This window comes from Hyla sarda, chromosome 1, assembly GCF_029499605.1.
Source record: "Hyla sarda isolate aHylSar1 chromosome 1, aHylSar1.hap1, whole genome shotgun sequence".
Lineage (NCBI taxonomy): Eukaryota > Metazoa > Chordata > Amphibia > Anura > Hylidae > Hyla > Hyla sarda.
Window position 1 is genome coordinate 603,946,401 of NC_079189.1, and position 22,554 is coordinate 603,968,954.

Sequence of the window (22,554 nt, forward strand, 5' to 3'; positions counted from 1 at the left end):
AGATCTACTATGCGGGCAATGGTATAATGGTATGACATATGATGTTTGTTCAACACCGGATTTCTTCCTGAATAGTTTTTAGCTTCCTTGGGGGAAGACATAATAATAATTCAGTTAGAGTATCATCAGAAAACCTATTTGTTTGGTAGGGATTAAAACTGATTTCTCCATATTGATCAGAAAACCTAGGTTTGATAATAGAGTCAGAGTCCAATGAATGTGAATATGAATGAGAGTCAATGATTGGGCTAATATCAGAATATCATTTAGATATATAATTAATCGGACGCCTCGAGCTCTCAGTGTAGCCACCACCGGTTTGAGGAGCTTTGTAAAGCACCAAGGGGCTGTGGATAGGCCGAACAGCAAGCTGGTGAATTGCCATTTTTGATCCTCTCAAATGAATTGGAGGTAAGGTTGAGATAGATGGTGAATAGGGACCATGAGATAGGCATCTTTTAAATCGATTTTGGCTAACCAATCATCCAACAAGTGAATACCCTCCATTTTGAAATGATGATAGAGAACAAAATTGCTGAGGGTCTTTAGATTGATCACGGGTCTGAATCCGCCATCTCTCTCTTTTTTTTTTATTTTTTTTTTTTTTTAAACTAAGAACAGGTTGCTTAGAAAACCTGGGGTTTGAAAAGAGACAGGAATAATTGCACCCTTGGAACAAAGTTCCTTGATTTCTCGCTCTCTAAGATTCTGATCTGACTGAGAAAAATGAAATGGGTTTGGATTTTTTAATTGAATTGGAGTGGTCACGAATTCTATTTAATAACCTAGAACCAAGTTTAAGATCCAAAGATCTGAGGTAATCATGTTCCAAGTCTGGAAAAAATGGATTATCCTTCCTCCTAATGGAATGTGAGAAAAACACTGAAGTTTCTGACTTGCCTACAGCAGGTCTGGAACATGGTATCCTCGGTGGGTTCCAGGTCTCCAGGCTCCTGGGGAAAGAGGATCTAGCCTCTGAACGTGGAGGAGTTCTATGAAAATTTCCTTTATAGGCATGTCGGCTGGGAAACTGCCCCCCCCCCCACGTTTACCAGCCCTGTCAAAAACCTTCCCTTGAAAGACCTCTTTTAGGTTGGTCTGCGCTTTGTCAAGGGAGGAGAATAAGGAAACATATTTATTTATTTCCTTCACAAAGGAATCCACAAAAAGGAGACCCTCTGTGGGATTATCAGACAGTATTACACAAATGGACCAGCTGGGGGTCCAGCTTCATTAAGACTGACTGTTTGCGTTCGGAGCAGAGAGCAGCATTAGCGCAGCAAAAGAAACAAATTGCCCGTGGTCAAATCTACTGGCTTTCCAGAAATAAAGGCCTCCTCTGACAGGTCAAGTATTTTTGTTAGCAGACCTAAAAGGTCCATAAACCTGTCCTGCACAGTCTTAAAGGAGCGATCTACCCCCTTCTTTGGGTTTTTACCTGTTTTATTTACTAGAATAGGATCCAGTTCAGGGGTAAAGGACAGTTTATGGGGAAGTGTGGGTCCTGAACACTCCGCCTTAATTTTATTTCTGATGGTCCTATCGAGGGGTTTCATGACCCAGGTACTAATATACTTAGTTACTTGAGAATGGGGCACCCATTCCCCTGACCTGGGGTGTTTGATAAGGCCAGGGTCAAAAAAAGGGATGCCAGATGCGTCCAAAATGACTGCTTCAGATTTATCAGGTACATCAATATCATCCTCTCCCTCATCTGGGAGGTCCTCATATACAGAAATGTCATTTGAATCTGATGACTCAGAATCCTCATCAGAGGAATTGTTATGAGATGTATTAAAAAATTAGGTTTCATCCTATAGGATGCCTTGATCACACTTTTTTTTTTTTATAACCACCTCCCGGGCCGAAGGGATGTGGTTGTACAAGCAGTGTCTTGAGAGACGGGATTAAGCACAGAGGAGAGAAAAAAGCCTGAAAAGAAGGGGGGGGGGGGGGGGGGGGAATACAGCGGAGATTACCGAAAAGGAAATCAGTAGAGAGTGAAAACAGATAAAGGAGAATACAGGAATAAGGGCAAAACGGTATAAATATAAGAGTGTGGATTATACAAAAGTGAAAAAAGGAGACAGAGATAAAAGAATATAATAGGGGGATATATATATATATGTATATGTTAGGGAAACAAAATGGTGATGAAAAACTAGAGAAAACCAATAATATGAGAACAATATGAGAGCAGGTGAATAGGTGTACTTATCTTTGAATCAGGGAGCCTCCTAGTCTCCAAAGCCACACTGAAAAGATTCTGTAAAAATACACTGCTCAAAAAAATAAAGGGAACACTAAGATAACACATCCTGGATCTGAATGAATGAACTATTCGTATGAAATACTTTCGTCTTTACATAGTTGAATGTGCTGACAAAATCACACAAAAATTATCAATGGAAATCAAATTTATCAACCCATGGAGGTCTGGATATGGAGTCACCCTCAAAATCACAGTGGAAAACCCCACTACAGGCTGATCCAACTTTATGTAATGTCCTTAAAACAAGTCACAATGAGGCTCAGTAGTGTGTGTGGCCTCCACGTGCCCGTATGACCTCCCTACAATGCCTTGGCATGCTCCTGATGAGGTGGTGGATGGTCTCCTGAGGAATGTCCTCCCAGACCTGGACTAAAGCATCCGCTAACTCCTGGACAGTCTGTGGTGCAATGTGGCGTTTGTGGATGGAGCGAGACATGATGTCCCAGATGTGCTCGATCGGATTCAGGTCTGGGGAACAGGCGGGCCAGTCCATAGCATCAATGCCTTCCTCTTGCAGGAACTGCTGACACACTCCAGCCACATGAGGTCTAGCACTGTCTTGCATTAGGAGGAACCCAGGGCCAACCGCACCAGCATATGGTCTCACAAGGGGTCTGAGGATCTCATCTTGGTACCTAATGGCAGTCAGGCTACCTCTGGCAAGCACATGGGGGGCTGTGCAGCCCCCCAAAGAAATGCCACCCCACACCATTACTGACCCACCGCCAAACCGGTCATGCTGGAGGATGTTGCAGGCAGCAGAAAATGTGCTCAGTGTGAACCTGCTTTCCTCTGTGAAGAGCACAGGGGGCCAGTGGCAAATTTGCCAATCTTGGTGTTTTCTGGCAAATGCCAAACGTCCTGCACGGTTTTGGGCTGTAAGCACAACCCCCACTTGTGGACGTCTGACAATTTGAGTGGACACATGCACATTTGTGGCCTGATGGAGGTCATTTTGCAGGGTTCTGGCAGTGCTTCTCCTGCTCCTCCTTGCACAAAGGTGGAGGAAGTGGATGTCCCAAAAAGTTTTTTTCAAATGTGGGCACAAAGTCTGCCGCACATGTAATTACGTAAAACCTACCCGTGAGTTTAAAAATGCTCAAGGCACAAAAAAAAGAATATTGTATTAAAGGAGTACATAAATTGTAATTACAACAATGTGGTGTACATTATTGAATGCACTCAGTGCAATCTCAAGTATGTTGGTTATACCTAGGGATGTGCCGATACCGATACTAGTATCGGTATCGGGGCCGATACCCGGCATTTTCATGGTATCGGGGACTCGTTTAATGTCCCCGATACCAAGGCCGATACCTGCTGCACTGTGGCCGTCAAATGCCCGGGTCCACTTCTCCGTTCTGCTGTCCGCATCCCCGTTCTCCCGTCCACATCATAGTGTTCCATGGAGGAGCATGTGACACACACACACACACACACGTCACTCCACCTCCTCCACTCAGCCGAGCGTAATGCTACGGAGGAAGCAGAGTGACGTGTATGTCACATGATCCTCCGTAGGACGCCATGATGTGGACGGGAGAACGGGACAGCGGAGCGGTAGGTGAGCAACTACCGTGGGGGCGCTGTCTCGAAGGGGTGCACTGTCTACAGGGGGGCACTGTCTATAAGGGGGGTCTGCTGTTTACAAGGGGGCACTGTCTACAAGGGGGGGCAGCTGTTTACAAGGGGGCACTGTCTACAAGGGGGGGGGGGCTGCAGTCTACAGGGGTGCTGCTACTAATGTCTGCACCTATCTATACTACCTACAAGGAGCTAATACCTACTATTAAAGGGAATCTTACAGCAGAGTCACCTGCACTAATTTCAATTTACAGGTAGATAGTGCAGGTGACCAGGTTTCTACCGCTGCTCACCATGTGAACATCAGCGCAATCGCTCCAGAGAGATCGGTCTCAATGCTCTGTCCAATGGAGATACTACAGCAGCCGCCTCCATTGTATACAAGGAACCCACATATCATACGGTAAGCAGCGCCAGAAGCCGCGTCACCCTGGTGTCATATTCTCATTAAAATTAAAGTACTCGTAATTGGCATCGGCGAGAACTAGAATTAAAGTATCGGTACTCGTACTCGGTCTTAAAATCGGGACATCCCTAGTTATACCACTCACAAGCTGAAAATTCATGCCTTAGAGCACATAAATGATATTGATAATACTAACGCACAAAGTAAGTCAGCTGCGTCCCAGCATTTTCAAACAATTCCCCATGGCAACATTTTCGGTTTCAGAATATATGGAATTAAACATCTGAACAGTGGTGCACGTAAGGGGTGCATCAGGAGGAAGTTGGCCGACAGGGAACCATATTGGCAGTTCACTCTGGGCACTCGTGCGCCTTACAGCATGAATTTCCGGAGAGAACTATTGTTTCATTACTAAAACTATTCTCTACTTTTTGTATTTTGGTCTCAAAAAATATCAAATACATTTTTGAAGAGCTTTGTGACGTGGTTTACAGTGTTCCCGTCAGTTTTGTAAAAGTGGGCGTGTCCACGTGTATTGTCTGCTTTACATGATATTTTCAAAGGGGTTTAAATCAAAAATTTCACACCAGCTTTTTGATAGTGTAGAAATCAAAGAAATGGTTGTAGTTTTATTGTTTTTTTTTTTTTTTTCCCTTTGTCTTTTTGGGAAAAGGTGTTATTTAAGTAATTATTAAAAAAAAAAAAATTATTATTGAAAAATGTTCTAAAATATATATATATATATATATATATATATATATATATATATATATATATATATATATATATATATAATTTTTTGGTCACTGCACCTGCACTCACATTTAATATCAGAAATGTTTTATTTATACAGTTATCGCTTGTCTGGACACTAGCAACCATGGAATATTTTGTGAGATGTATCTGCCAGAATTTTCTGGGATGTAAAATTTGGTCATAAATCAGCAATTTGGGCACAAAAAAAAAAAAATTTGGTGCGCAAAATTCACATATTTTCAAAGCAGCACAAAAGACCTTGTGTGAGGAGAAAAAAAAAAAGTGTGTGAAATTACAGTAGTTTTTGAGAATCTCCCCCAATGTGTTTTAGAACTTCTTTTAAACAGTTGTTTTATTGTACAACATCATTTCCATTGCAAACATGATTGTCTCTCAGGAGGAGGATTTTCGAAGGTGGGAATATGCTAATTTTGTTATTGGTCTCCACCCGCATCGGTTCACGTAAAATCCCCACACCTGACCGAATCACGATGTCACCGATGAAGAGCGCGCATGCGCTTGAAACGCGTATGATGCTGAAGTGAACGTTTTTAGCTGTGTGTTTTGCCATGAATTCCAATAAAGCTGCAAGTTTGTTTGACGTGCTGGATCACTGCCTCTTTGTTCCTGTTACTATCAGTCAGCAGGGGAAGCGGATCTGAGCACCATAGTGAGGAAGGTGAGCTGAAAATTGCACATATTACATGCCTTTAGAGAACCCTCACACACACACACACACACACATACGGCACAGGACAGAGATACAAGCCTTCTCAGGGTTAGCAACAGCAGGAGAAGAGGGCCGTCACACCCCACCTGCCACCACACAGCACCTCAGTTCAGCAGAACCAGCAGTAGTCTTTAGCAGCTGTACTGTCTGCAGTTCACTCCAGAGGGGACAGCAGGGGTTAACACCACTCCAGCAGCCGTCTCCAGCAACAGCAGAACACTTCAGGGGAGCACTTCAGGCCTCCACACTGCTCAGGCGCGGGATTTGCCTCAGCAACCGTGCGTCCCCACCCACAAAGACCAGAAAATGGAGGCTTGTCTTTTTTTATAGCGAGGCCTCTATGCCGCCCCTGTCACCCTCTGATCTCTCACCACTCTCCTCCGCCATCTCTGTATTGGGGGAAATGCATAAGCTATGTTCCAGTCCCATTTGTGAGCTAAGGAGACCACCACCCAGGGCCTCTCTGCTGGGTCTAGGAGCACAACGTTCTTACTTTGCAATTTTGTCTTGTCCACCGGCAGAACTCCCCATAGCTGTGTAGTCTTTTGGAAGATGTCTGGGTTCAGTTTCCATTCTCCCTGGCATAGACTGTGATGGCTGAAAAAATTGGCTTTTGCGTTCAGACTTCCCTTCAAGTGTACTGCGGTCAGAGACAAAAGATGATCTTCTGCGAAGATTTTCACTTTTTGTGGTACCTTGGTGATTTATTACTGCAACGCCGAGGAGTTGTCTGACAGTAGCTTGACATTTATTTTTATTTATTTTTTTACACAAATAAGGCTTGACCTGACTGGCCTGGCAATTTGAAGAAAGGGAGGACTCTTCCTCTCTCCACCTTTTCGGAAAGTTTGTGTCCATAATGTGAGCACCCCAGCAATAAGGACTGGCATCTGTAGTTAAGAAAACTAGATCCTGTCTTCTCCACTCCAGACCCTTTGAAAGATTTGTGGTATCCAACCACCATAGGAGGGAGGCTAGGGTAGTGCCTAATAATTTTACTGGACTGTCCAGATCTAATGCGGACCTGTCACAAGCTGCCAGAACTTCCCACTGATGGGTTCTTGTATGGAATTGCGCCCAAGGGACTGCTTGGATGGCAGCTGTATAAAGACTCAGTAAAGACATTCCCTTTCTTATTGGTATTGTTCGCATCCTCAACACCTCTCTGGTCAGGTCTTGTAACTTTTGGATCTTTTCTTGGGGAAGAAAATTTTTTTGAAGGCTGGATTCCAGTAAAATTCCTAGAAATAGCTTTTTTTGCAGGCATTATGGATGATTTCCCCCAATTTATGATCCACCCTAGTTTTTCTAGAATTAGCAAGGTGTGGTTTAAGAAGGTATTTACTTCCTCTACTGAAGGACCAATAAGCAGAAAATCGTATAGATAAGGGACAATAGTACCGACCCCTTCTCTGTTATGGGCTGCCATCTCTGAAATGATCTTTGTAAACACCCTTGGGGCAGCTGAGATACCGAAGGGCAGCGCCCGGAACTGGAAATGCACCTCTTCTGAATTTAACAACACATTCTCAGGTACCTCTGATATTCCTCGTGAATTGGGACGTGCAGATAGGCATCCTTTAGGTCCAGTGAGACTATATAACAGTCCTTTGTCAATACATTTACAGTATACTTGATGGTTTCCATTTTGAATCTCTGATTAATCAGGAATTTGTTTAGAGGTGTCAGGTTTATTATGGTTCGGTGTGAACAGTCTGGGTTTTTTTTGCTAGAAAAAGGGAGGAGTAAAACCCCTGCCCTCTTTCTTCCCTTGGGACTGGAACCAGAACTTCTTTTTCAATTAAAGAAAAAACTTCCTGCTCTAAAGCTTAATGACCTCCTTGACCCTTATTTTTTGTAACTACCAGGCAGGGAGGAGGCAGACTGGAGAATCCCAACTACAGGCCCTCTTTGATGGTACTGAGAACCCAATTGCTGTTTGAAATTTTCTCCCATTCCGGAAAGAAATTCCGCAGTCTGCCTCCTACACGCCCAAAACATCAGCTTTTTTGGAATTACTTGGGGACTGGTTAAACATTGTTTTCTTGGGAAAACACCACTTTGAAGTTTATCCCTTATCGCGATCCTGACCCCTAAACTTTTTTTGGGGACGGAAGGATTTGTTAGGCCTGAATGACTGAGAAAAAGGGAAGGCTTTTTTCTCATCTTCCGCTTTCTCTAATATATCCGTTAGAACGGAACCAAACAGAAATTGACCCTCACAAGGTATAGTACAAAGCTCATTTTTAGAACCCATTTCTCCAGACCAGTTCTTTAACCAAAGCGCCCTACAAGCAGAATTGGCTAAAGCTGCCGACCTTGCAGACAATCTGAGGGCATTGGAAGAAGCATCCGCAAGAAAAGCGGCAGACTTCCTAATTAAAGGAAGAGAACTAAGGAGTTGCTCATGAGGTATATTATTCTGAATATTGGCTGCTAACTGGATAATCCAAAGCAACATTGATCTAGACACACAAGCTGCAGCTACATTTGGTTTAAACGCTGCTATTGAGGCTTCCCAGGATAAAAAAAAAAAAAGAATGCTTCAGATTTTTTATCCATCGGATCCTTAAGAGAGCCGTGATCCTCAAAGGGGAGAGCACCTTTCTTTGACACCTTGGCAATGGCTGCATCAATTTTAGGAATTTTCCCCCCAACTATCCTATATTTACTACCTGAGACAGCAAGTGTTCAGGATCAATAGGCATGGAGACAGGTAAAGATACAGGGGCTGCGACCACACCTTGCTGTGTTACCTGCTCAATTTTTAGAGCTTCATGGATATCTGTCGGCAACTAGAGGACGGCACCAGCTCCTGCCATCCAGGTTAGTAGGGCCAGACAGGAAGGACTTCCCAAGACTAGGGGAGCCTACTAGGGACACAGAACCCTGAGATTACAGGGTCTAGCTCCGTTCCCTCAGCCTGCAATATCCAACTGGAACAGGGACTCCTGCCCCACTAGGCTTCCCAAGGACAGGAAACCACTGAGGCTGGGGAGAAAGGACCTACCTTTTCTCCTTCAGGTTTCCTGTCCTTAGGGGCAGAGTCCCTCTCTCAGTTGGTGCTGTCATGGCGAAAGGGAAAAAAATGTTTTTAGTGGAATACCCCTTTAAAATCTGCAGTTACCCCTTCCAGGGGGGAGTTTGTGGATGCGCTGAACTATATGAGTATAATGCAAAAACTAGTCTCTACTGGGAGGGACACTATGGATGCCTTTACTAACAATTGGTACCCTTGGGACTCCTTTCTTGAAACACCTGTGCTCCTCTGCTGGGTGTCTTAGTTTGGTGGTCTCCCCTCCCTCTACATACCATTTCCTGTCCTCCCCTTATCACTATCTTGTATCCTGTTAGTATTTGCCTGTTTGGTACAGTTTGTCCCATGTGTTGTTGCGCTGACCCGTCCCCCTTCTCTGCTTTTTTTTTCCCTCCATGTCCTTTTCTTCCTTTTATCTTTATATATATATATATATATATATATATATATATATATATATATATATATATATATATATTTGAATACCCGCTTATTTGCCTTACTGCCGACATGATGTGGTTTCCTAGTTTTTTCTCCTGGACATGTTGCCGTGAGCCTATGTATACCTGAACTGGCCATGGCGGCAGCGACATGATTCTTCCTTGCCACCTTGAGTCTGTATTTGCACATATTGCTTCTTCTCCTGCGTGTCCTTCTACTGTGCAGCTTGCTATTGACTTAATGATTGTCATTATTGTTTTTGTGACTTTCTCAATAAAATAAATTTATCATATCCATATTTAATTAGCATTTTGTCTGAATGGGGAAAAATACTATAAAAAAGACAGACAGGACAAAGAGCTTTAAGAATTTCACTTGTTGCAGAGTGGTTACTACTCACCTGTGCAGTTAACTGAAGGAATGTCCTCATTATACTGCTCATCACCGCTTAAATCTGTCTCTTCTTCTTCCTTTATGCCAATAGTATTAATATAGATCTGATCTTTCCTTGTAGGAATGTCCTCCTTATACTGGTCATCACTGCTTATATCTGTCTCTTCTTCTTTCTTTTTGTCTTGAGCAATAATATAGTTCAGAGCTTTTTCTGTAGGAATATCCTCCTTATACTGCTTGTCACCCCTCTCATCTGCATTTTCTTCTTCCTTTATGTTTTTAGAATTAATATAGATCCAATTTTTCCCTGTAGGAATGTCCTCCATAAACTGCTCATCACCGCTCACATCTGTCTCTTCTTCTTCTTCCTTCATGACTTTAGCATTAATACATATCGGATCTTTCCCTGTAGGAATGTCCTTATACTGCTCATCACACATCATATCTTTCTCTTCTTTTTTCTTTATGTCTATAGTATTAATATAATTTAGATATTTCCCTGTTGGAATCTCCTCCTTATACTGCTCATCACTCCTCACATCTGTCTCTGAAGCAATAATATAGTTCAAATCTTCACCCTGATTAAAAGATGTGAAAGAAATATTGAAGTCATTGGGCGGTAGGAGAAGTCACCTGGAATGTTTTATATGAACAGAAAATATAATTAATTGTCAACAAGACCGAAAATGACAGGATGAGTTATCTGAGCCACATAGCCGCAAGTCTCCTACAAGTTGGACACAGATATTAGATGATGGATCAATAACCTCAGGACCCTCATACACATGTATTTCCAGCATGGCTAGACAGGCTTCAGGGAGATCTGCTCCTGCCAGACACCTCTGGGGTTTGTCTCGGGGGAAATAAAGGATCAGATGGTTATAAATCCAACCTGTTGGTTCCTTATTCCAACCAGCAGTCTCCATAGCCAGAAAACTAGGGATGGCCCGATACTAATACTGGTATCGGTATCGATACTGGACATTTGCACAAGTACTTGTATATGCGCAAATGTACCCGATAATCCGATACCTGCTTCAAGGACTCCCGGTGGCAGGTATCAGAGGTGCGGTAAGCCACCTGCACCCTCTGCTCCCTAGCTATGCAGTGCGCTCAGCAGCTGAGCGCCCATTATAGCAGGGACCTGCATTAACCCTTTAGATGCCACTATCAAACTTGATAGCAGCATCTAAAAGTCCAGAAGTTAACTGCCAGTTATGCTCATGGATGCTGATCGGGATAACCTCTGTATATTCGCGGTGTCCCGATCAGCTGTGAGGACAGCCGGAGGTCCCTTCCCTGCACCGTGCGTTCGATCGTCGCTCCTTTACTGCTGCCAGCCTTTAGTAAAGGAGCACCGATAACACTGATCACTGCTATGCTATGGCATAGCATTGATCAGTATGCAATCTAGAGATTGAATGTAATAGTCCCCTATGGGGACAAAAAAAATTGTCAAAAATAATAAATATGAATTAACCCCTGCCAAATAAAAAACTATTGAATATATATATGTTTAATATAAAAAAGCCCTTTCTCTTATAAAAGCTAAAAAAAAAAACTCTTTTTTCCATTAAATGGGCACTGTCAGATACAAAAACTTTTGATATGTTGTAAAGAATGTATAACCAATATGTTTTGCAAATGCTTTCATTTGAAATTTTTCAGTATTTCATACAGAAAAATCCAGTCAAACAACTGCCCCCCCCCCCCCCCGCCTGGACACATACTAGTCCTGCTGTGTCCATGCATCATCACCTATGTCATGGACACACTTCCTTGATTGACAGCTGGGAGCGCAGGGCTGGAGGAAAAATCCTCCCCCCTGTTAGCTTGTGTCCCGCTACTGTCAGTGAGGACAAGCTGGGAGTTGTAGTTTTGGTAATGCTAGGGGAGATGTGAGCAGACAGCATACTGAGGGAGGGGGCGGAGACCTGCACAGTGAGGCCACACCCCCTCCCTTTGAGAGGAATTAAGACTAGGGAGCTAAATCAAAAAGTGTAATAAAAAATATAAATAAAGGTGTTAGACACATAAAAATATAGATAGATGTACATGGTCAGAATTAGGTACTGAGTGATACATTAAAAAAAATGTTTTTTTGTTGGACGCTTTAAGGGTACATTCACACAGGCGGATCCATAGCGTATTTTACGCTGCGGATCTGCGGCTGAAGGACCGCTACATGCTTCCTTTAGATGTGCCTGCTCGGAAACCAATATGCCGCTACGAGCAGACACACTGAAGGGATATGCTGGCAGTGTGCCTGCTCGTAGCGGCGTATTGCTGCACCTAACACACAATGATACAGTCATCACCCCAACCCCTCCAGTGGTGTTACTGTATAATGTCCCAGCATTCCCAGCAGTGTCACCTCTCCAGTCATCACCAGACCCCTCCATTACTGTATAATGTCCCAGCAGTGTCACCTCTCCAGTCATCACCAGACCCCTCCATTACTGTATAATGTCCCAGCATTCCCAGCAGTGTCACCTCTCCAGTCATCACCAGACCCCTCCATTACTGTATAATGTCCCAGCATTCCCAGCAGTGTCACCTCTCCAGTCATCACCAGACCCCTCCATTACTGTATAATGTCCCAGCAGTGTCACCTCTCCAGTCATCACCAGACCCCTCCATTACTGTATAATGTCCCAGCATTCCCAGCAGTGTCACCTCTCCAGTCATCACCAGACCCCTCCATTACTGTATAATGTCCCAGCATTCCCAGCAGTGTCACCTCTCCAGTCATCACCAGACCCCTCCATTACTGTATAATGTCCCAGCAGTGTCACCTCTCCAGTAATCACCAAACCCCTCCATTACTGTATAATGTCCCAGCATTCCCAGCAGTGTCACCTCTCCAGTCATCACCAGACCCCTCCATTACTGTATAATGTCCCAGCAGTGTCACCTCTCCAGTCATCACCAGACCCCTCCATTACTGTATAATGTCCCAGCATTCCCAGCAGTGTCACCTCTCCAGTCATCACCAGACCCCTCCATTACTGTATAATGTCCCAGCAGTGTCACCTCTCCAGTCATAACCAGACCCCTCCATTACTGTATAATGTCCCAGCAGTGTCACCTCTCCAGTCATCACCAGACCCCTCCATTACTGTATAATGTCCCAGCATTCCCAGCAGTGTCACCTCTCCAGTCATCACCAGACCCCTCCATTACTGTATAATGTCCCAGCATTCCCAGCAGTGTCACCTCTCCAGTCATCACCAGACCCCTCCATTACTGTATAATGTCCCAGCATTCCCAGCAGTGTCACCTCTCCAGTCATCACCAGACCCCTCCATTACTGTATAATGTCCCAGCAGTGTCACCTCTCCAGTAATCACCAAACCCCTCCATTACTGTATAATGTCCCAGCATTCCCAGCAGTGTCACCTCTCCAGTCATCACCAGACCCCTCCATTACTGTATAATGTCCCAGCAGTGTCACCTCTCCAGTCATCACCAGACCCCTCCATTACTGTATAATGTCCCAGCATTCCCAGCAGTGTCACCTCTCCAGTCATCACCAGACCCCTCCATTACTGTATAATGTCCCAGCAGTGTCACCTCTCCAGTCATAACCAGACCCCTCCATTACTGTATAATGTCCCAGCAGTGTCACCTCTCCAGTCATCACCAGACCCCTCCATTACTGTATAATGTCCCAGCATTCCCAGCAGTGTCACCTCTCCAGTCATCACCAGACCCCTCCATTACTGTATAATGTCCCAGCATTCCCAGCAGTGTCACCTCTCCAGTCATCACCAGACCCCTCCATTACTGTATAATGTCCCAGCAGTGTCACCTCTCCAGTCATCACCAGACCCCTCCATTACTGTATAATGTCCCAGCATTCCCAGCAGTGTCACCTCTCCAGTCATAACCAGACCCCTCCATTACTGTATAATGTCCCAGCATTCCCAGCAGTGTCACCTCTCCAGTCATCACCAGACCCCTCCATTACTGTATAATGTCCCAGCATTCCCAGCAGTGTCACCTCTCCAGTCATCACCAGACCCCTCCATTACTGTATAATGTCCCAGCATTCCCAGCAGTGTCACCTCTCCAGTCATCACCAGACCCCTCCATTACTGTATAATGTCCCAGCAGTGTCACCTCTCCAGTCATCACCAGACCCCTCCATTACTGTATAATGTCCCAGCATTCCCAGCAGTGTCACCTCTCCAGTCATAACCAGACCCCTCCATTACTGTATAATGTCCCAGCATTCCCAGCAGTGTCACCTCTCCAGTCATCACCAGACCCCTCCATTACTGTATAATGTCCCAGCAGTGTCACCTCTCCAGTCATAACCAGACCCCTCCATTACTGTATAATGTCCCAGCAGTGTCACCTCTCCAGTCATCACCAGACCCCTCCATTACTGTATAATGTCCCAGCATTCCCAGCAGTGTCACCTCTCCAGTCATCACCAGACCCCTCCATTACTGTATAATGTCCCAGCATTCCCAGCAGTGTCACCTCTCCAGTCATCACCAGACCCCTCCATTACTGTATAATGTCCCAGCAGTGTCACCTCTCCAGTCATCACCAGACCCCTCCATTACTGTATAATGTCCCAGCATTCCCAGCAGTGTCACCTCTCCAGTCATAACCAGACCCCTCCATTACTGTATAATGTCCCAGCATTCCCAGCAGTGTCACCTCTCCAGTCATCACCAGACCCCTCCATTACTGTATAATGTCCCAGCATTCCCAGCAGTGTCACCTCTCCAGTCATCACCAGACCCCTCCATTACTGTATAATGTCCCAGCATTCCCAGCAGTGTCACCTCTCCAGTCATCACCAGACCCCTCCATTACTGTATAATGTCCCAGCAGTGTCACCTCTCCAGTCATCACCAGACCCCTCCATTACTGTATAATGTCCCAGCATTCCCAGCAGTGTCACCTCTCCAGTCATAACCAGACCCCTCCATTACTGTATAATGTCCCAGCATTCCCAGCAGTGTCACCTCTCCAGTCATCACCAGACCCCTCCATTACTGTATAATGTCCCAGCATTCCCAGCAGTGTCACCTCTCCAGTCATCACCAGACCCCTCCATTACTGTATAATGTCCCAGCATTCCCAGCAGTGTCACCTCTCCAGTCATCACCAGACCCCTCCATTACTGTATAATGTCCCAGCAGTGTCACCTCTCCAGTCATCACCAGACCCCTCCATTACTGTATAATGTCCCAGCAGTGTCACCTCTCCAGTCATCACCAGACCCCTCCATTACTGTATAATGTCCCAGCAGTGTCACCTCTCCAGTCATCACCAGACCCCTCCATTACTGTATAATGTCCCAGCATTCCCAGCAGTGTCACCTCTCCAGTCATCACCAGACCCCTCCATTACTGTATAATGTCCCAGCATTCCCAGCAGTGTCACCTCTCCAATCATCACCAGACCCCTCCATTACTGTATAATGTCCCAGCATTCCCAGCAGTGTCACCTCTCCAGTCATCACCAGACCCCTCCATTACTGTATAATGTCCCAGCAGTGTCACCTCTCCAGTCATCACCAGACCCCTCCATTACTGTATAATGTCCCAGCAGTGTCACCTCTCCAGTCATCACCAGACCCCTCCATTACTGTATAATGTCCCAGCAGTGTCACCTCTCCAGTCATCACCAGACCCCTCCATTACTGTATAATGTCCCAGCATTCCCAGCAGGGTCACCTCAAGTCATCACCAGACCCCTCCATTACTGTATAATGTCCCAGCAGTGTCACCTCTCCAGTCATCACCAGACCCCTCCATTACTGTATAATTTAACCAGTAACTACAGAGAGCGGAACCACAATAACCAGTAACTACAGAGAGCGGAACCACAATAACCAGTAACTACAGAGAGCGGAACCACAATAACCAGTAACTACAGAGAGCGGAACCACAATAACCAGTAACTACAGAGAGCGGAACCACAATAACCAGTAACTACAGAGAGCGGAACCACAAAAACCAGTAACTACAGAGAGCGGAACCCCAATAACCAGTAACTACAGAGAGCGGAACCCCAATAACCAGTAACTACAGAGAGCGGAACCCCAATAACCAGTAACTACAGAGAGCGGAACCCCAATAACCAGTAACTACAGAGAGCGGAACCCCAATAACCAGTAACTACAGAGAGCGGAACCCCAATAACCAGTAAGTACAGAGACCGGAACCCCAATAACCAGTAAGTACAGAGAGCGGAACCACAATAACCAGTAACTACAGAGAGCGGAACCACAATAACCAGTAACTACAGAGAGCGGAACCACAATAACCAGTAACTACAGGAACCACAATAACCAGTAAGTACAGAGACCGGAACCACAATAACCAGTAAGTACAGAGACCGGAACCACAATAACCAGTAAGTACAGAGACCGGAACCACAATAACCAGTAACTACAGAGACCGGAACCACAATAACCAGTAAGTACAGAGACCGGAACCACAATAACCAGTAAGTACAGAGACCGGAACCACAATAACCAGTAAGTACAGAGACCGGAACCACAATAACCAGTAACTACAGAGAGCGGAACCGCAATAACCAGTAACTACAGAGAGCGGAACCGCAATAACCAGTAACTACAGAGAGCGGAACCGCAATAACCAGTAACTACAGAGAGCGGAACCGCAATAACCAGTAACTACAGAGAGCGGAACCGCAATAACCAGTAACTACAGAGAGCGGAACCGCAATAACCAGTAACTACAGAGAGCGGAACCGCAATAACCAGTAACTACAGAGAGCGGAACCACAATAACCAGTAACTACAGAGAGCGGAACCACAATAACCAGTAACTACAGAGAGCGGAACCACAATAACCAGTAACTACAGAGAGCGGAACCACAATAACCAGTAACTACAGAGAGCGGAACCACAATAACCAGTAACTACAGAGAGCGGAACCACAATAACCAGTAACTACAGAGAGCGGAACCACAATAACCAGTAACTACAGAGAGCGGAACCACAATAACCAGTAACTACAGAGAGCGGAACCACAATAACCAGTAACTACAGAGAGCGGAACCACAATAACCAGTAACTACAGAGAGCGGAACCACAATAACCAGTAACTACAGAGAGCGGAACCACAATAACCAGTAACTACAGAGAGCGGAACCACAATAACCAGTAACTACAGAGACCGGAACCACAATAACCAGTAACTACAGAGAGTGGAACCACAATAGCCAGTAACTACAGAGACCGGAACCACAATAACCAGTAACTACAGAGACCAGAACCACAATAACCAGTAACTACAGAGACCGGAACCACAATAACCAGTAACTACAGAGAGCAGAACCACAATAACCAGTAACTACAGAGACCGGAACCACAATAACCAGTAACTACAGAGAGTGGAACCACAATAGCCAGTAACTACAGAGACCGGAACCACAATAACCAGTAACTACAGAGACCAGAACCACAATAACCAGTAACTACAGAGACCGGAACCACAATAACCAGTAACTACAGAGACCAGAACCACAATAACCAGTAACTACAGAGACCGGAACCACAATAACCAGTAACTACAGAGACCGGAACCACAATAACCAGTAACTACAGAGACCGGAACCACAATAACCAGTAACTACAGAGACCAGAACCACAATAACCAGTAACTACAGAGAGCGGAACCACAATAACCAGTAACTACAGAGACCGGAACCACAATAACCAGTAACTACAGAGACCGGAACCACAGTAACCAGTAACTACAGAGACCAGAACCACAATAACCAGTAACTACAGAGACCAGAACCACAATAACCAGTAACTACAGAGACCAGAACCACAATAACCAGTAACTACAGAGACCGGAACCACAATAACCAGTAACTACAGAGACCGGAACCACAATAACCAGTAACTACAGAGACCAAAATCACAATAAGGCTGGGTTCACACCACGTTTTTCATATACGGTTACCGTATACGGTTTTCCGCTAAAAAACGTATGGCAAAAACCGTATATAACTGTATACAACCGTATGACTCCAAATTAAAACGTATACGGTTTTCCCCCGTACGGTTCTATCCGTTTGCATCAGTTTTTGCCAACGGTTTTGCTATTTTGTTGGAATTAGTTTTCCAGCAATTTAATAAAGTTATTGTTGTTCTATTGAAATTCCACTTTGCGCATGTGTCAACTCCAAAAACGGATTAGAAAAACCGTGTTCAACCGTAATCTGAAATTCTGTGTACGGTTCTCTAAGGTTGAAAAATCGGCAAAACCGTATCCGAGGCAAAACGGATGCAACCGTACACAACATTTGGAATACGGTTTACAATGCATTCTCTATGCATACGGTTTCGGATACGGTCGTATACGTTTTTTTGCGGAAAACCGTATACGGTTACCGTATTTGAAAAACGTGGTGTGAACCCAGCCTTACCAGTAACTATTAGAACCGCAAGACGCACACTCAAAAATTTATATACACATACCTCCACGGTAGATGCTATTTCCTAGCCAGCTCATTTTCTTTTTGTACAGGACCTGCGATGATGTCACAGCCATGTGATCAGTCACATGGAGAAAGAGGAGGAGTCACATGACTCAGTGTATGCAGGACATATGTCTGCTGCAGAGCTATGTGTAATGTACATGTAGCTGAGCTGTATGTGTACACAGTAGTGCTGTATATGTGTAATGTGCATGTAGCTGAGCTGTATGTGTACACAGTAGAGCTGTATATGTGTAATGTGCATGTAGCTGAGCTGTATGTGTACACAGTAGAGCTGTATATGTGTAATGTGCATGTAGCTGAGCTGTATGTGTACACAGTAGAGCTGTATATGTGTAATGTACATGTAGCTGAGCTGTATGTGTACACAGTAGAGCTGTATATGTGTAATGTACATGTAGCTGAGCTGTATGTGTACACAGTAGAGCTGTATATGTGTAATGTGCATGTAGCTGAGCTGTATGTGTACACAGTAGAGCTGTATATGTGTAATGTACATGTAGCTGAGCTGTATGTGTACACAGTAGAGCTGTATATGTGTAACGTACATGTAGCTGAGCTGTATGTGTACACAGTAGAGCTGTATATGTGTAATGTACATGTAGTTGAGCTGTATGTGTACACAGTAGAGCTGTATATGTGTAATGTACATGTAGCTGAGCTGTATGTGTACACAGTAGAGCTGTATATGTGTAATGTACATGTAGCTGTGCTGTATGTGTACACAGTAGAGCTGTATATGTGTAATGTGCATGTAGCTGAGCTGTATGTGTACACAGTAGAGCTGTATATGTGTAATGTGCATGTAGCTGAGCTGTATGTGTACACAGTAGTGCTGTATATGTGTAATGTACATGTAGCTGAGCTGTATGTGTACACAGTAGAGCTGTATATGTGTAATGTACATGTAGCTGAGCTGTATGTGTACACAGTAGAGCTGTATATGTGTAATGTACATGTAGCTGAGCTGTATGTGTACACAGTAAAGCTGTATATGTGTAATGTACATGTAGCTGAGCTGTATGTGTACACAGTAGAGCTGTATGTGTGTAATGTACATGTAGCTGAGCTGTATGTGTACACAGTAGTGCTGTATATGTGTAATGTACATGTAGCTGAGCTGTATGTGTACACAGTAGAGCTGTATATGTGTAATGTGCATGTAGCTGAGCTGTATGTGTACACAGAGCTGTATATGTGTAATGTATATGTAGCTGAGCTGTATGTGTACACAGTAGAGCTGTATATGTGTAATGTACATGTAGCTGAGCTGTATGTGTTCACAGTAGAGCTGTATATGTGTAATGTGCATGTAGCTGAGCTGCATGTGTACACAGTAGAGCTGTATAGGTGTAATGTACATGTAGCTGAGCTGCATGTGTACACAGTAGAGCTGTATATGTGTAATGTGCATGTAGCTGAGCTGTATGTGTACACAGTAGTGCTGTATAGGTGTAATGCACATGTAGCTGAGCTGTATGTGTACACAGTAGTGCTGTATATGTGTAATGTACATGTAGCTGAGCTGTATGTGTACACAGTAGAGCTGTATATGTGTAATGTACATGTAGCTGAGCTGTATGTGTACACAGTAGAGCTGTATATGTGTAATGTACATGTAGCTGAGCTGGATGTGTACACAGTAGAGCTGTATATGTGTAATGTGCATGTAGCTGAGCTGTATGTGTACACAGTAGAGCTGTATATGTGTAATGTACATGTAGCTGAGCTGTATGTGTACACAGTAGAGCTGTATATGTGTAATGTACATGTAGCTGAGCTGTATGTGTACACAGTAGAGCTGTATATGTGTAATGTACATGTAGCTGAGCTGTATGTGTACACAGTAGAGCTGTATATGTGTAATGTACATGTAGCTGAGCTGTATGTGTACACAGTAGAGCTGTATATGTGTAATGTGCATGTAGCTGAGCTGTATGTGTACACAGTAGAGCTGTATATGTGTAATGTGCATGTAGCTGAGCTGTATGTGTACACAGTAGAGCTGTATATGTGTAATGTACATGTAGCTGAGCTGTATGTGTACACAGTAGAGGTGTATATGTGTAATGTGCATGTAGCTGAGCTGTATGTGTACACAGTAGAGCTGTATATGTGTAATGTGCATGTAGCTGAGCTGTATGTGTACACAGTAGAGCTGTATATATGTAATGTGCATGTAGCTGAGCTGTATGTGTACACAGTAGAGCTGTATATGTGTAATGTGCATGTAGCTGAGCTGTATGTGTACACAGTAGAGCTGTATATGTGTAATGTGCATGTAGCTGAGCTGTATGTGTACACAGTAGAGCTGTATATGTGTAATGTGCATGTAGCTGAGCTGTATGTGTACACAGTAGTGCTGTATATGTGTAATGTACATGTAGCTGAGCTGTATGTGTACACAGTAGAGCTGTATATGTGTAATGTACATGTAGCTGAGCTGTATGTGTACACAGTAGAGCTGTATATGTGTAATGTACATGTAGCTGAGCTGTATGTGTACACAGTAGAGCTGTATATGTGTAATGTACATGTAGCTGAGCTGTATGTGTACACAGGAGAGCTGTATATGTGTAATGTACATGTAGCTGAGCTGTATGTGTACACATTAGAGCTGTATATGTATAATGTACATGTAGTTGAGCTGTATGTGTACACAGTAGAGCTGTATATGTGTAATGTACATGTAGATGAGCTGTATGTGTACACAGTAGAGCTGTATATGTGTAATGTACATGTAGCTGAGCTGTATGTGTACACATTAGAGCTGTATATGTATAATGTACATGTAGTTGAGCTGTATGTGTACACAGTAGAGCTGTATATGTGTAATGTACATGTAGCTGAGCCATATGTGTACACAGTAGAGCTGTATATGTGTAATGTACATGTAGCTGAGCTGTATGTGTACACAGTAGAGCTGTATATGTGTAATGTACATGTAGCTGAGCTGTATGTGTACACAGTAGAGCTGTATATGTGTAATGTGCATGTAGCTGAGCTGTATGTGTACACAGTAGAGCTGTATATATGTAATGTGCATGTAGCTGAGCTGTATGTGTACACAGTAGAGCTGTATATGTGTAATGTACATGTAGCTGAGCTGTATGTGTACACAGAGCTGTATATGTGTAATGTGCATGTAGCTGAGCTGTATGTGTACACAGTAGAGCTGTATATGTGTAATGTGCATGTAGCTGAGCTGTATGTGTACACAGTAGAGCTATATATGTGTAATGTACATGTAGCTGAGCTGTATGTGTACACAGTAGAGCTGTATATGTGTAATGTACATGTAGCTGAGCTGTATGTGTACACAGTAGTGCTGTATATGTGTAATGTACATGTAGCTGAGCTGTATGTGTACACAGTAGTGCTGTATATGTGTAATGTACATGTAGCTGAGCTGTATGTGTACACATTAGAGCTGTATATGTGCAATGTACATGTAGTTGAGCTGTATGTGTACACGGTAGAGTTCACCTATGTAGGTGAAGGTGTGTGGGGGTTTTGCCTTTTTTTGGCTGGGTTGTTAATTAAAGGTAATTATCTTTTGGGGGTTTAACCCTTTAAAGGGGTTATCCACCATAAGGTGATTTTAGTACGTACCTGGTAGACAGTAATGGACATGCTTTGGAAGGATCTGCGCTTGTCTTGGGGCTAAATGGCTATGCTGTGAGATTTATTTTTATTTTTTTTTTTATTTTTTTTTTATTGAAAGCCAAGGTACGTGCTCTGAAATCACCCAAGTGCAAGTAAAAAGTGCAAGTGTTCACACAAAAAAACGTGCACGAGGATGCGGTCTATCGCAAGCCCTTCTCCAGAAGGAGAGAGGCCCCCCAACAAACCAAACCCTTCGCCTCTGGGCCAAATGGCACCTGCAAGGTTCCAGGTACGATGTTCCCTTCGCTACCCAGGGACCGAAAGTGTTCCCGGCAGACAACTAGGTGTTAACCAGGTTGTCACCAAGGAACCAGTAAAACCGGTTTGGCATCCTGCCGAAACAGGATGCCACGGGGTATAGCAGGGAGGTGAGGAACCTCATGGCCACACACACCTCCCCTAGACCGGCAGGAGGGACACCCAGAAGGGCTACCGCACCTTACCAAATCCTAGTGGACAAAACGAACACAAAAAGTGGACACAGTGACAAAAATAAATAAATAAATAAATAAATAAGTGGATGTGCGCAGTGTGTAATACTGCCCGGACATCCAACCGGATCTATAAAAATTCCCCGATCCTAGCCGGAAGGCCGGGATATTAAGTGTGAGTGCCCAGAAGAGGGAGAGAAATAGTGCGTGCTATGTGCTTTCCTTCAAGTGGGGTTGCCAATCCCAAGTGAATTCCGCCACCCTGGGGTCACCACTCCCAGGGCACTTGTGCACCTCGGCCTTCACTCTACCCGGACCTTAAGGCCAGATCCAGAAGGC

The 22,554-nt window shown here is 44.2% G+C and overlaps 2 protein-coding genes and 1 pseudogene across 3 annotated transcripts in view; 1 reads left to right on the top strand and 2 right to left on the bottom strand.

Annotated features, from left to right (window-relative positions):
* The window catches only part of LOC130296495 (zinc finger protein 605-like), a 505,889-nt gene that overhangs the window by 273,888 nt on the left and 209,447 nt on the right, over positions 1 to 22,554 (top strand). The gene's annotated exons all lie outside the window — the stretch shown is intronic.
* The window catches only part of LOC130297364 (zinc finger protein ZFP2-like), a 322,941-nt pseudogene that overhangs the window by 53,139 nt on the left and 247,248 nt on the right, over positions 1 to 22,554 (bottom strand).
* Positions 1 to 22,554, bottom strand: part of LOC130296979 (gastrula zinc finger protein XlCGF26.1-like) — a 67,785-nt gene that overhangs the window by 12,540 nt on the left and 32,691 nt on the right. Inside the window, exons 1-2 of one of the 2 annotated variants that reach the window (XM_056549115.1) lie at positions 18,099 to 18,161; positions 9,627 to 10,197 (exon numbers count right to left, since the gene is read on the bottom strand). In XM_056549115.1, coding sequence (XP_056405090.1) covers positions 9,627 to 10,062 — 436 coding nt within the window. In that variant the 5' untranslated portion in view covers positions 10,063 to 10,197; positions 18,099 to 18,161. Of the gene's footprint in view, positions 1 to 9,626; positions 10,198 to 18,098; positions 18,162 to 22,554 lie in introns of those variants that run through there. The other variant, XM_056549107.1, reaches the window with a different exon arrangement.